Raw genomic sequence first — 15,282 nt, forward strand, 5'->3', positions numbered from 1 at the left:
AATGTGATAGTAACCTGGCTTTTTAGCATTAAGCTAATGTTACATGATTCGGCAATTGCTAATCAATAAATAGCTAGTTCTGTTTTAACGTCGGGTTAATATTGTGGAGGGGGCTAAATTGTTATGGAAAATAATAATGTAACGTTAGGTAATTACAGTACTCCCACCTTACATTCCTCAGGGACATTTGTATTAGATCTTTTAAGCAGGTGTTTTTTGTTTACATTGTTATTGCCTTCTGGTTAGCTAATGTTTGCCCTGCAGGTAATAGTCACTTTTCCACCCCTTTATATATTAGGTATAGTTGTAAGCCTAGTTGTTAAAGTGCACATCATTAATGTTAATTAATTAATAACTAAAATCTTGCCTAGGGCGCCAGATTGGTTAGGGCCAGGCCTGGTTGGGCAAGTTGGCACAGTCTCTGCACGGGAAAGCAGACCTGCCAACATGAACACATTCTTCCTGCCCGGCATGCATTTCTCCCTTAAAAACGCTTGTCGGCTTTGCTGCTCTTAGGTATGCATTTTGTTGCATTTCTACAATGTCTCGCTTCTCCACATGCAGACCTTCTAGCCTCCTGTGACGGGGCTCTCTGAATGAATCAAACTCGCAAAAGGTAAAGGTGTGATTGATCAGCATGTAAAACATGTCCTGTGTACGAGCTGCCATCTCTGACTTTGGGTCAACATTGGCAAAAATAATTAGTGTCAATTAGTTCCAACTGCAATAACACTCCCATTCTCTCTTTAATGACCATGGTTTGCTCGCAAGAAAGGCAGCTGCTAACAAGTTAAATAGTCGACTAGAGTTATGGCTTCTCACTAATTTAACGTCACATTGTGCACTTAACCCTTCCAAACAGCTCTAGGGGTCCACTACTCCCAGGGGTCCGCAGAGGTACTGCAGGGGGGGGCTGTAAATTTAAAAAATATATTGTGGAGGGGGGCGTGGCCTGCGGGCCTGCCGCGGAACGGGGTGTTGCCAGGACCGGCCTCGAAGACAGCGACAGGTGCGTAGATGGCCCAGGTGGACCTTGTTATCTAATCACCTGTCGCCTTTATTAGCAGCAGCCGTGATGAGACGAGTAGTTGGAGTTGGAGGTGCTGCTGGGCAGACGCAGAAAAGACTTGTTGCTGGGAAGCAAAAGGCTCGCACCTTGAGAACAAAATAAAACAGTGTTATACACTGAATTCCTGGCAGTGTGTGGTGGCCTGAAGAACCCACTAGAGGGCAACCTCTACATATATGTTTTTATATTTGCCCCCACAATTTTCCCTCAAATGTAAATATCTTTAAATACACATGAACATTGAGCCAACACACTGTCATGAATGTGAATAAATAATTTATAACATGAATCATAATTATATTATCCATGTTATCATTTAACATAACTAGCGATTAGCGCTCTAGTTGCAAGCTCGTAATTAGCGCACTATTTGTCAGCTAGCGATTGGCACCTTAGTTGTCAGCTAGCGATTACCATGTAGTTGTCAGCTAGGGATTAGCATACTAGTTGACAGCTAGCGATTAGCATGTTAGTTGTCAGCTAGTGATTAGCATTCTTCTAGTTGCCAGCCATTGATTAGCGCACTAGTTTTCAGCTAGCGATTAACGCCCTAGTTGTCGCCTAACAATTGTCTCGTTAGTTGCCAGCTAGCAGTCAACGTTCTAGTTGCCAGCTAGTGATTAGCACACTAGTTGCCAGTTATTGTTTAGCATGTTAGTAACTTACCAAATAGCAATTAGCGCACTAGTTGCCAGCCAGAGATTAGCCTGCTAGTTTCCAGCTAGTGGTGATCATACTAGTTGACAGCTAGTGATTAGCGTTCTAGTTGTCAGCTAGTGATTAGCGTTCTCCTAGTTGCCAGCCATTGATTAACACACTAGTTTTGAGCTAGCGATTAACGCCCTAGTTGTCACCTAACAGTTGTCGCGTTAGTTGCCAGCTAGCAGTTAATGCTCTAGTTGCCAGCTAGTGATTAGCACACTAGTAGCCAACTAGCGATTAATGTACCAGTTTCCAGTTATTGTTTAGCATGTTGGTAACTTGCCAACTAGTAATTAGTGCACTACTTGCCAACAAGCGATTAGCCTGCTAGTTACCAGCTAGCGATTATCATACTAGTTGACAGCTAGCGATTAGCGTGTTAGTTGTCAGCTAGTGATTAGTGTTCTCCTAGTTGCCAGACATTGATTAGCGCACTAGTTTTCAGCTAGCGATTAACGCCCTAGTTGTCGCCTAACAGTTGTCGCGTTAGTTGCCAGCTAGCAGTCAACGCTCTAGTTGCCAGCTAGTGATTAGCATGTTAGTAACTTACCAAATAGAAATTAGCGCATGAGTTGCCAGCCAGCGATTAGCCTGTTAGTTACGAGCTAGCGGTTATCATACTAGTTGCCAGCTAGCGATTAGCATGTTAGATGTCAGCTAGTGATTAGCATTCTTCTAGTTGCCAGCCATTGATTAGCGCACTAATTTTCAGCTAGCGATTAACACCCTAGTTGTCGCGTTAGTTGCCAGCTAGCAGTCAATACTCTAGTTTCCAGCTAGTGATTAGCACACTAGTTGCCAGCTAGCGATTAACGTACCAGTTGCCAGTTATTGTTTAGCATGTTAGTAACTTGCCAACTAGTAAATAGTGCACTAGTTGCCAGCTAGCGATTAGCACGGTAGTTGCCAGCTAGCTATGAACAGCACAATACTGTTATTATTTGAATATTGTTTGTGTTGCACAATAACAAGGTACCTTCCAGACCGGTTTAATGTAAAATAAGGTCACAATTTCATATATAAGTCAGTTTGGGGGTCCTTGGTCTAGAAAATGCTAGAAAAAAGTAAGGCCCAGGGGCATACTGAGAGAGGCGGCTTGTTTTGTATTGGCTAGCAGCACAGTGTAGAAATGAAATGTAAAAAAATATATATTTTAAAATCTAAAGGAAAAATATTGAAAACCACTACTTTAGAGGCTTATTTTATTCTTACTTTCCAACTGATGAGCTTTCACTGTAGTTTTGACTGGCTTGCCTTGTTAAAATGTCTCCTCTGTGCTCTGTGTTGGTCAGGTAATGGTGTGGCTCCATGGAGGAGGTTTGACAATAGGTGCTGCATCTCAGTATGATGGAGCTCCATTGGCTGCATATGAAAATATAGTGGTCGTTATTGTCCAATATCGCCTTGGCATTCTAGGATTCCTGGGGTAAGTAACCATATTGCTTGCCTTATTTGTTCTTAAATAATGGGACGTCCCATAACATCACCAACAAAATGTGCTGCATTCATTATTATTTTTCCCCCAACATTTTTATTTGACAATATGTCATATTGCCAAATGATAAAGATGTGGTATGAAATACATATACAATGTTGAATATTGTGCTCTTCATATTTTAGAACTACATAGTGAATACTACATTCTAGGACAAGTACTCATGTACAAACCCCAAAACCAGTGAAGTTGGCACGTTGTGTAAATCGTAAATAAAAACAGAATACAATGATTTGCAAATCCTTTTCAACCTATATTCAGTTGAATAGACTGCAAAGACAAGATAATTAACGTTCGAACTGGAAAACGTTGTTATTTTTTGCAAATGTTAGCTCATTTGGAGGTAAACAGGCTAATTGGGAACAGGTGGGTGCCATGATTGGGTATAAAAGCAGCTTCCATGAAATGCTCAGTCATTCACAAACAAGGATGGGGCGAGGGTCACCACTTTGTCAACAAATGTGTGAGCAAATTGTCCAACAGTTTAAGAACAACATTTCTCAACGAGCTATTGCAAGGAATTTAGGGATTTCACCATCTACGGTCCGTAATATCATCAAAAAGTTTAGAGAATCTGGAGAAATCATTGCACTTAAGCGATGATATTACGGACCTTCGATCCCTCAAGCGGTACTGCATCAAAAAGCGACATCAGTGTGTGAAGGATATCACCACATGGGCTCAGGAACACTTCAGAAAACCACTGTCAGTAATTACAGTTGGCCGCTACATATGTAAGTGCAAGTTAAAGCTCTACTATGCAAAGCGAAAGCCATTTATCAACAACACCCAGAAACTCTGCAGGCTTTGCTGGGCCCGAGCTCATCTAAGATGGACTGATGCAAAGTGGAAAAGTGTTCTGTGGTCTGACGACTCTACATTTAGAATTGTTTTTGGAAACTGTGGACGTTGTGTCCTCCGGACCAAAGAGGAAAAGAACCATCCGGATTGTTATAGGCGCAAAGCCAGCATCTGTGATGGTATGGGGTTGTATTAGTGCCCAAGACATGGGTAACTTACACATCTGTGAAGGCACCATTAATGCTGAAAGTACAGGTTTTGGAGCAACATATGTTGCCATCCAAGCAACGTCTTTTTCATGGACGCCCCTGCTTATTTCAGCAAGACAATGCCAAGCCACGTGTTACAACAGCGTGGCTTCATAGTAAAAGAGTGTGGGTACTAGACTGGCCTGCCTGTAGTCCAGACCTGTCTCCCATTGAAAATGTGTGGCGCATTATGAAGCCTAAAATACCACAACGGAGACCCCCGGACTGTTGAACAACTTAAGCTGTACATCAAGCAAGAATGGGAAATAATTCCACCTGAGAAGCTTAAAAAATGTGTCTCCTCAGTTCCCAAACGTTTACTGAGTGTTGTTAAAAGGAAAGGCCATGTAACACAGTGGTAAAAATGCCCCTGTGTCAACTTTTTTTGCAATGTGTTGCTGCCATTAAATTCTAAGTCAATGATGATTTGCAAAAAAAAATTGTTTCTCAATTTCAACATTTAATATCTTTTCTGTGAAGTCTATTCAATTGAATATAAGTTGAAAATAATTTGCAAATCATTGTTTTTATTGACGAATTACACAACGTGCCAACTTCACTGGTTTTGGGTTTTGTATGTCCAATGAACAAAGTCGTCCTTATAATATGTTGGTGAATTATAGGGGGAGTGTTACCAGACATGGTTGTTGCAGAAATGTACAGTACCTTTCAAGAATCAAAAGCAAAATCAATAGTATCCAGAAATGCCCTATTCTAAAGCACCGGTGACGAACATCTTCGAGGAAACTGGGGTTTCTTGGATCAGCTGGCAGCTCTAAAGTGGGTGCAGGAAAACATAGAGGCCTTTGGCGGCAACCCTCAAGCTGTCACCATCGCTGGAGAATCTGCAGGAGGCATCAGTGCGTCTATCCTGGTAAACAAAAACAAACACTGCCACAGAAAAACATATACATCATCGTTTCGTTTGATAATTAAAGCTGCTGTATGTCACCTGTTCCAAATGACATATTTTTTAAACCACAAATATAAAACCACCAATGCCTAGCATACGTTGCCTATAGTGCTTTAAGAGAACATATTTACCAGTTCAATGTATGTATTTATCACAATTACCAGTTAAACTTTGGGAAAAGGTAGAATGACATAAATTGGCGTTCACGGCTGTCAATCACGGCTGTCTCGCGATGACGTGCATGCGTACACTTTTCCGAACACTGCTTTTAAAAATGTTGTAATTTTCTTGCATGTGTGTCTGGGGTTGTACGGTATACCGGTATTATTATCGTACCGCGATACTAATGAATCATATTCGATACTATACCGCCTCTAAAAAGCACCGGTCCCCTACTCCCCCTGCCGTCGTCACGTCGTGTCATTGCTGGTTCACGAGCAGACGAGCATGTTCGGCAGTGCACTATCACAGAGTACTTACAAACAGACACAGTGTGTAAACAGAAAAAGGAGAACTGACATATTTTTGCTTAAACACTAAAGATAAAGGTGAAGTTATAACACTGAAACTCCCTCAGGAAGAGGTGCTTTAAGACATGATATTACGGACCTTCGATCTCTCAGGCGGTACTGCATCAAAAACCGACATTGGTGTATAAAGGATATCACCACATGGGCTCAGGAACACTTTAAAAAAAACACTGTCAGTAACTACAGTTCGTCGCTACATCTGTAAGTGCAAGTTAAAACTCTACTATGCAAAGCGAAATCCATTTATCAACAACACCCAGAAAAGCTTCCGGCTTTGCTGGGCCCAAGCTCATCTAAGATGGACTGATACAAAGTGGAAAAGTGTTCTGTGGTCTGACGAGTACACATTTTAAATTGTTTTTGGAAACTGTGGACGTCTTGTCCTCCGGACCAAAGAGGAAAAGAACCATCCAGATTGTTCTAGGCGCAAAGTGTAAAAGCCAGCATGTGTGATGGTATGGGGGTGTATTAGTGCCCAAGACATGGGTAACTTACACAACTGTGAAGGCGCCATTAATGCTGAAAGGTACATACAGGTTTTGGAGCAACATATGTTGCCATCCAAGCAACGTTACCATGGACGCCCCTGCTTATTTCAGCAAGACAATGCCAAGCCACGTGTTACATCAACGTGGCTTCATAGTAAAAGAGTGCGGGTACTAGACTGGCCTGCCTGTAGTCCAGACCTGTCTCCCATTGAAAATGTGTGGCGCTTTATGAAGCCTAAAATACCACAACGGAGACCCCCGGACTGTTGAACAACTTAAGCTGTACATCAAGCAAGAATGGGAAAGAATTCCACCTGAGAAGCTTAAAAAATGTGTCTCCTCAGTTCCCAAACGTTTACTGAGTGTTGTTAAAAGGAAAGACCATGTAACACAGTGGTAAAAATGCCCCTGTGCCAACTTGTTTGCAATGTGTTGCTGCCAATAAATTCTAAGTTAATGATTATTTGCAAAAAAAAAATTAAGTTCCTCAGTTCGAACATGAAATATCTTGTCTTTGCAGTCTATTCACTTTAATATATAAGTTGAAAAGGATTTGCAAATCATTGTATTCTGTTTTTATTTACGAATCACTCAACGTGCCAACTTTACTGGTTTGGGGTTTTGTATTTTAGGTTAATTTAATATTGCAAACAAATTCCAAATAACTTCTCGTCTTATGCCCTGCAGGGTCTTTTTATGCGGCTCGGTATCGATGCAGCAGGTTTACCTAATGTTGTGACCGGATAATTCAATATAATGTTTATGAAGTTTGTTTTCGACTGTGTCCAGAAAAACATAGTGTGACATTTGTTTTGAAGATATACAGTATATTTAAACAGACAGTGTCAATTTTCAAAAGATACATTATGAAACTTTTGGAGACGGTGAGGCGTGGTTTCATATACAATCTAAAAGGAACGCCTCCACACACGGAACGGAAACTCAGAACGTGGGTTAAAAAATATGACCGTGTAGCAAAATGTACGTAAAATTTACACCAAAGCATATCCCAATAAATATTATCTAGACCAGTGGTTCTCAAACTTGTTTCACCAAGTACCACCTCAGAAAACACTTGGCTCTCCATGTAACACCATAATGACCAACATTAAAATACAGTAGCGTAATAGGCCTGAGTATTCATTGTAAACAAGGCATAGGTTTTATTATAGAAGTATATTTAATGTTTTTAGCCACTGTAACATTACACACAGTTTGAATATAGGACAATAAAACACTAATCACCTCATTGATTCTTTGGTGTACCATTAGATGGAGCTTGAGTTCCACAGTTTGAGAACCACTGACCACAAGGAAGTGTTTTAAATGCAGATTAAAATCATCATAGGTCCCCTTCAGTTAAAAAAAAGAGCAACGGTAATGTCATTGTAGTAGAATTTCTGACCTTTGACCTATATTTCATGTCTGTCAAGAATGTATGCTCATTTGATTTCTCTTCTATTCTGTGTCCCCGGGTGTGGGACAAAAGTGAATATTAAGTCGTGCCAACCTGTCTACAGAATGTTTTGGTTGTTTGGGTATGATTGGGGAGTCCAAGGATGTTGCAAAAACAATCATGACGCACGAGATAAAAACAGTGACGCACAAGAGACATAAAAAATGGCAGAAGACCGGGACTCGAGAGAGATTTTGGCTTGTGTGTGTCTTGTGTGCTCCGGAGTACATGTTGTCTGTCTGCACGGACAACTCAATTCAACCTGCACTTCTGATAATGCGTAAATACATTTGTTGTACTAAACTACTTTTGTTGCCTGCTTAAGCTTCGGACAATCCACCACATCATCCATAATGTAGCACTTTTAATAAATTATTGACCTTATTTCCCCAGACTCTGTCTCCACAAGCTCAAGGATTGTTTCATAGGGCAATTTTTCAAAGCGGCGTTGCAATGGTTGGAGCCTACACCAGCAGCGCTTCATTGGGTCTTATCAAGGTATTGTAACTTGTTCTTTGTAACGTCAGTTCATAAGGACTTAGTTAGTGTGCGGTGTAAAGTGTAAATCAGGGGTGTCAAACATACGGCCCGCGGGCCGGATCAGGCCCGCAAACAGGTTTTTATCCGGCCCACGGGATGAGTTTGCTCAGTATAAAAATTAGCTGAAATTTTTGAATGAAAAAACTGCTGTTCTATATGTGTCCACTAGATGTCGCAATAGCAATTATTTGTATCTGTGTAGATCAGCGGTGTCCAAAGTGCGGCCTGGGGGCCATTTGCGGCTTGCAGCTAATCGTTTACCGGCCCCCCACACATTCTGCAAAAATTACAAAATTGATAGTATTGCAAAAATTAAAAAAAACATTTAAAAAAAGTGGAATGAGGTGAAATCTAACGAGAAAAAGTTGCAATGTTGACACAAAGCTGCCATGCAGGCTGTTTTTTTCTTCTTTTGTCTTTGTTTATTTTTATTTTTTTTGCCATTGCTCAAAAAAAAAGACAAAAAATCTCTGTTACAATAAATTATTACTTAAAAAATGTCACTTTAAAATGTTTTATGTGGAAAATATATTGCATATATTGTGTGGTTGCCATAAAAAAAACATCAAAGTTGTATTTGACAAAAGAGCATAATACAAACAACATAATAGTTCAAATGTAAAATTGACAGATATATCTGAAGTTGATCTCATAATTTAATTGTTGAAAGTTTAAAAAAAAACTAATAAAAATGTATCACTTTATGAGTGGGGGACCTTTTGGATCCATAATATATTTAGTAGGATTTTATTCAACATTTCACGGTGATTACTCAAAAATATTAAAAAATTAAAATCAATGGTGTCCTGCATTATTGATCTTTTAGGGCTCTAATTGCTAAATACTGCATATTTCAGTTTTACTATAAAAAACAAAGTTGTCTTTGACAGAAAAGGCATAAAACGTTTTTGTTTTTTTTTACTTTATATCAACCTGAAGTTGATATAGAGATTTACTGTAAGCGTTAAATAAAAAATAATAATAATTTGACATATTTTTTACATGTTAATGACTGAGACCCTTTATGGTCCCCGGGAGCCCTAAAGGTTAAAACAATTTTTTTTTAAATCCATATATTTTGTTAAGGTTTGAAAATGAAAAATATCAAAATGGCCCCCGTATGCTTAAAGTGGAAAAAGTTTGGACACCCCTGGTGTAGATGATGCTACATATGTAAAAAAAAAAATAAACCACATAAATAACATCCTGTAATTTCATTTTGATATTATTTTTTTATCTTGATAGATTGAAAATTAACACCAATGAGTTGACTGATGAACATTATCACATAATTTATTCAGAAAGTATAAATAACGACAAATAAAGGTAAAATACTATAAACCGCAACATGTAAGTATAAAAAAAAACCCAACAACATTATGATTTGTACATTTTCAGAATGCGCTTGTTCTATTTTTACACACAGAAAACAATCTGAAGTTGTCTTTATTTTTAAGTTATCGTGCCGTGATTTTACCAGTCCGGCCCACTTGGGAGTAGATTTTTCTCCATGTGGCCCCGATCTAAAATGAGTTTGACACCCCTGCTGTAAATCATGGTGCAAACCAACAATCTTGTTGTTAGCGCTGATTCACAATATTTCTATGCAATGCATGAAACAGTCGTGTATGGAATTTACTATAAATCATGATTCTGAATACTTTAAATTAAAATTTAAAGACATTTGTGGAATTGGAATTCTATTCCCTGTTTGCGACCTCAATTCAAATTTAATTCAAATTCATGGAATGTAATTGTAATTCGGAAGGCATTCTCAATCTAATTCAGAATGTTGCGCAAGCCTGCTCCCTATAAGTAAACATTGGGGCATACACATTTATTTATATGCTAAACAATGACGGAAAAAATTAATCATCTACTAATACTAATGTCTCCAAATTGTTGCATGAGGGTACATTTAGTTGTGTTTGTGATATTTCAAGTCATCTTTTCTTTGCAAACAGATTGTGGGCAACTTGACTGGGTGTTATGACATCACGTCACAGATACTGGTTCAGTGTTTGAGAGCAAAAAGCAAACAAGAGTTAATTGATGCGACTAAAAAGGTAAAAAGAGTTGAAAGAATGTAAAGATGCTCTGGTATAAGTTTCAGTCGTCCTGTATGTTTTGCTCAGATGAAAATTTACCTTGGAGCCGTGGTCGACGGCGTCTTTCTGACTGATACTGCAGAGGAGCTGCTAAAACGGAAAGAAGTGATGCAGGTGCCGGTGATGATGGGAATAACCAACCATGAGTTTGGATGGATTCTTCCTACGGTCATACATTTTTACTACTTTCCTTGCAAGTATTCAAATGGATGAAATATGTCTTAACATATGCCTAAGAAATCATTTGAATATCTACACTTTGTGAAATGTGGTTTGCAGAATTTTGTTCTTCCTGGCTGGGAGAACGGTATGACCAGAGAGTCTGTGCTGGCGTTGATGAACATCTTCCATCCTGAAGGGGTAAGCTCCAAGAGAATAGTTGATAATGATAATAACGATGACAAAAAAAAAAAAAACTCAAAAATATTCAATATTGTAATTCACGAACAAATTTCTATATCTTGAATATGCTTTCTAAATGGTCGTTTATAGGTAAAAACATAGGGCTGTTCAATAACTATAATCATGTTTATTTTCCGGACCATAGGCGCACCGGATTATAAGGCGCACTGCTGATGAGTGGGTCTATTCAGGTCTATTTTCATACATAAGGCGCATTAAAGGGGTCTGTGGAGGTTGCCCTCCAGGGGGTTCTTCTGACCACCAAACATTGACATGAAAGCCCGGATCAGGGTTACAACACAGTTTATTTTGCAATAATTAGCTGGTTGCTTTCCCCCCCCCCCCCCCACCCTTCTCTCCTCCCGGCTGCTGCTAATAAAGGGCGACAGGTGATTAGATGACAAGGCCCACCTGGGCCATCTACGCACCTGTCGCTGTCTTCGAGGCCGGTCCTGGCACACCCCGTTCCGCTGCAGGCCCGCAGGCCACGTCCCCCTCCACAGGGTCATATTAGGGTTTTTTTCTAAATGTAAAACACTTCCTTGTGGTCTACATCAGTGGTCCCCAACCTTTTTGTAGCTGGGGACCGGTCAACACTTGAAAGTGTGTCCCACGGACCGGGGAGGGGGGGAGGTGCTTTTTTCTTCTTCTTTTTTTTTCATTAAGAAATACATTCATGTGTGCTTACGGACTGTATCCCTGCAGACTGTATTGCTCTATATTGATATATAATGTATATATTGTGTTTTTTATGTTGATTTAATAAAAAAATTCCGCGGCCCGGTACCAATCTACCGGTCCGCGGCCCGGTGGTTGGGGACCACTGGTCTACATAACATGTAATGGTGGTTCTTTAGTCAAAATGTTCCATAGATTATGTTTTACAGATAATCTTGAAGTCGCTTTCTGACAGTCGCTTCAGGATGCGACTTTTTGTGGGCAGTCTTATTTACGTGGCTCACCTTTGACAGCGTCTTCTGCCCGTCATCTTTGTTGTAGCGGTGTAGCGTGCAAGGACGGGAGTGGAAGAAGTGTCAAAAGATGGAGCTAACTGTTTTAATGACATTCAGACTTTACTTCAATCAACAACGGAGCAGCATCTCCTCATCCGTGGCTCACTAGTGCAATAACAACGGCAGAAATGTGTCCCGTGAAAAAACGTCCGACCGGAACTCTCTAATAACTAAAGTTCCGTGGGTGAATTTTGTAAACCAACTACACCGGTATGTTTTAGCGCTTTCATAGTGAGTCTACTGACAGATATAAGTTAGAACTTTACGCTACTTTATATTAGAATTGTCCAAGAAGATAGAGAAAAGGAAGAAGCTTATCGACTACGTTGTCGGCACGGACTACAATGGCGGATTTGCGCAAATTTTCAGGACTTATACAGATCCTAAAAACAGATCAGCAGGTACCAGACAGTAAGAATAGTTGGTTTTGCATAATATTGCAAAACAAAACGCCATATAATGTGTCCGCTAATGGGTGCCATTTTGCGGTCCTTATACACACACCATAATAATACTTGTACTTCTGACTACGGTAGCTGTAATACTTCAACTGATTGTAACGGAATTGATATGGAAACGATAAAAAAGATTATTGAAGAGATCTCAGGACCATTAATGTATATTAGTAACCTATCATTTCAAACAGGTACATTTCCAAACAAAATGAAAATAGCTAAAGTTGCACCAATTTATAAGACTGGAGACACAGTCTTTACAAATTATAGACCTGTTTCTTTACTTCCACAATTTTCTAAAATCATTGAAAAACTGTTCAATAACAGATTAGAGAGTTTCATAAATAAAAATAGAATACTCGAAGAGAACCAATATGGATACAGAGCTAATGTTTCAACTTCAATGGCTTTAATTGAAATTACAGAAGAAATTACCAATGCAATAGATAGTAAAAAATGTGCAGCAGCAGTGTTCATGGATCTAACTAAATCATTTGACACTATTAATCACAATATTTTAATTAAAAAACTAGAACGATATGGCATCAGAGGGTTAGTCTTAAACTGGATAAGAAGTTATCTAACGAACAGGAAACAATACGTGAAGCTAGGCGAACACACGTCTACAACGCTAAATATATCCTGTGGTGTACCTCAGGGATCAATACTGGGACCTAAATTATTCAATCTCTATATAAATGACATTTATAAAGTTACAAAAGATTTAAAGTTAGTACTATTTGCGGATGACACAACAGCGTTTTGTTCAGGAGAGAACACACAGAAGTTAATACAAATAATAACAGAAGAAATTAACAAATTAAAAAGATGGTTTGATAAAAACAGACTATCGTTGAATCTCAGTAAAACTAAAATAATGCTATTTGGTAACAGTACAAGAGAAAGTCAAACACAAATACAAATAGACGGAATAGAAATTGAAAGAGTAAATGAAACCAAATTTCTAGGTATAATGATTGATGATAAATTGAACTGGAAATCTCACGTAAAAAATATACAACATAAAGTAGCAAGAAACACGTCAATAATTAATAAAGCAAAACATGTTCTAGACAAAAAATCACTTCATATTCTCTACTGCTCACTAGTGTTACCATATCTGAGTTACTGTGTAGAAATATGGGGAAATAATTACAAAAGTACACTTCATTCATTAACGGTGTTACAAAAAAGATCAGTTAGAATAATACATAATGTTGGATATAGAGAACATACAAATCCTTTATTTATTGAATCAAAGATACTGAAATTCCACGACATAGTGAATTTGCAAACAGCTAAAATTATACACAAAGCAAACTATAAACTGCTACCCAAGAATATACAACAATTCTTCTCAAAAAAAGAGGAGAAATATAATCTTAGAGAAAAATGTAATTTAAAACATTTATAAGCACGTACAACACTTAAGACCTTCAGTATATCAGTATGTGGAATTAAATTATGGAATGGATTAAGCAAATCAATCAAAGAATGTACTAATATGATCCACTTCAAGAAACTCTTCAAACTTAAAAGTGTTTACAAAGTACAAAGAAGAAGAACCATGACAAACATTCTGAATATATTTAATTCATCCATTCTTTCACTCTCAAAATAATCTTACTTATCTCATCATATGAAATGTAACTTACTTCACCAATTATTATTTATCTATTTATTTTTATTGTGATTACTTATGGAGTACATTGTGAATAAATTGAGAACAGGAAGTGAACAAAAAAGTTTAGCAACTGTTATGTAAAAGAAAAGGGGTAGGATTAAATAAGCTCTGCTTCTTCCTACTCCTTTTCGAACATGTTGAAAAGAGAAACTGGAAATTGTGATGTATCATGTTGTATGTTTGCATGTTCGAAATAAACTCAAACTCAAACTCAAACTCAAACAGTATATACGTATATACATATTACAGTATATATATACAAACCCTGTTTCCATATGAGTTGGGAAATTGTGTTAGATGTAAATATAAACAGAATGCAATGGTTTGCAAATCATTTTCAACCCATATTCAATTGAATGCACTACAAAGACAAGATATTTGATGTTCAAACTCATAAACTTTATTTTTTTTTTTGCAAATAATATTTAACTTAGAATTTCATGGCTGCAACACGTGCCAAAGTAGTTGGGAAAGGGCATGTTCACCACTGTGTTACATGGCCTTTCCTTTTAACAACACTCAGTAAACGTTTGGGAACTGAGGAGACACATTTTTTAAGCTTCTCAGGTGGAATTCTTTCCCATTCTTGCTTGATGTACAGCTTAAGTTGTTCAACAGTCCGGGGGTCTCCATTGTGGTATTTTAGGCTTCATAATGCGCCACACATTTTCAATGGGAGACAGGTCTGGACTACAGGCAGGCCAGTCTAGTACCAGCACTCTTTTACTATGAAGCCACGTTGATGTAACACGTGGCTTGGCATTGTCTTGCTGTAATAAGCAGGGGCGTCCATGGTAACGTTGCTTGGATGGCAACATATGTTGCTCCAAAACCTGTATGTACCTTTCAGCATTAATGGCGCCTTCACACATGTGTAAGTTACCCATGTCTTGGGCACTAATACACCCCCATACCATAACAGATGCTGGCTTTTCAACTTTGCGCCAATAACAATCCGGATGGTTCTTTTCCTCTTTGGTCCGGAGGACACGACGTCCACAGTTTCCAAAAACAATTTGAAATGTGGACTCGTCAGACCACAGAACGCTTTTTTTCACTTTGTATCAGTCCAGCGAAGCCGGGCCTGAGCGTTTCTGGGCGTTTCTGGTTGTTGTTGATAAACGTTTTTCGCCTTGCATAGAAGAGTTTTAACTTGCACTTACAGATGTAGCAACCAACTGTAGTTACTGACAGTGGGTTTCTGAAGTGTTCCTGAGCCCATGTGGTGATATCCTTTACACACTGATGTCGCTTGTTGATGCAGTACAGCCTGAGGGATCGAAGGTCACGGGCTTAGCTACTTACGTGCAGTGATTTCTCCAGATTCTCTGAACCCTTTGATGATATTACGGAACGTAGATGGTGAAATCCCTAAATT

General features: G+C 38.7%; 1 protein-coding gene across 1 annotated transcript in view; it reads left to right on the forward strand.

Annotated features, from left to right (window-relative positions):
• Positions 1-15,282, forward strand: part of ces3 (carboxylesterase 3) — a 30,893-nt gene that overhangs the window by 8,272 nt on the left and 7,339 nt on the right. Inside the window, exons 4-9 of the mRNA XM_062035252.1 lie at positions 3,064-3,197; positions 5,036-5,189; positions 8,096-8,200; positions 10,207-10,308; positions 10,378-10,518; positions 10,630-10,710. Coding sequence (XP_061891236.1) covers positions 3,064-3,197; positions 5,036-5,189; positions 8,096-8,200; positions 10,207-10,308; positions 10,378-10,518; positions 10,630-10,710 — 717 coding nt within the window. The remainder of the gene's footprint in view (positions 1-3,063; positions 3,198-5,035; positions 5,190-8,095; positions 8,201-10,206; positions 10,309-10,377; positions 10,519-10,629; positions 10,711-15,282) is intronic.

Source organism: Entelurus aequoreus, linkage group LG24 (assembly GCF_033978785.1).
Source record: "Entelurus aequoreus isolate RoL-2023_Sb linkage group LG24, RoL_Eaeq_v1.1, whole genome shotgun sequence".
NCBI classification, from domain to species: domain Eukaryota; kingdom Metazoa; phylum Chordata; class Actinopteri; order Syngnathiformes; family Syngnathidae; genus Entelurus; species Entelurus aequoreus.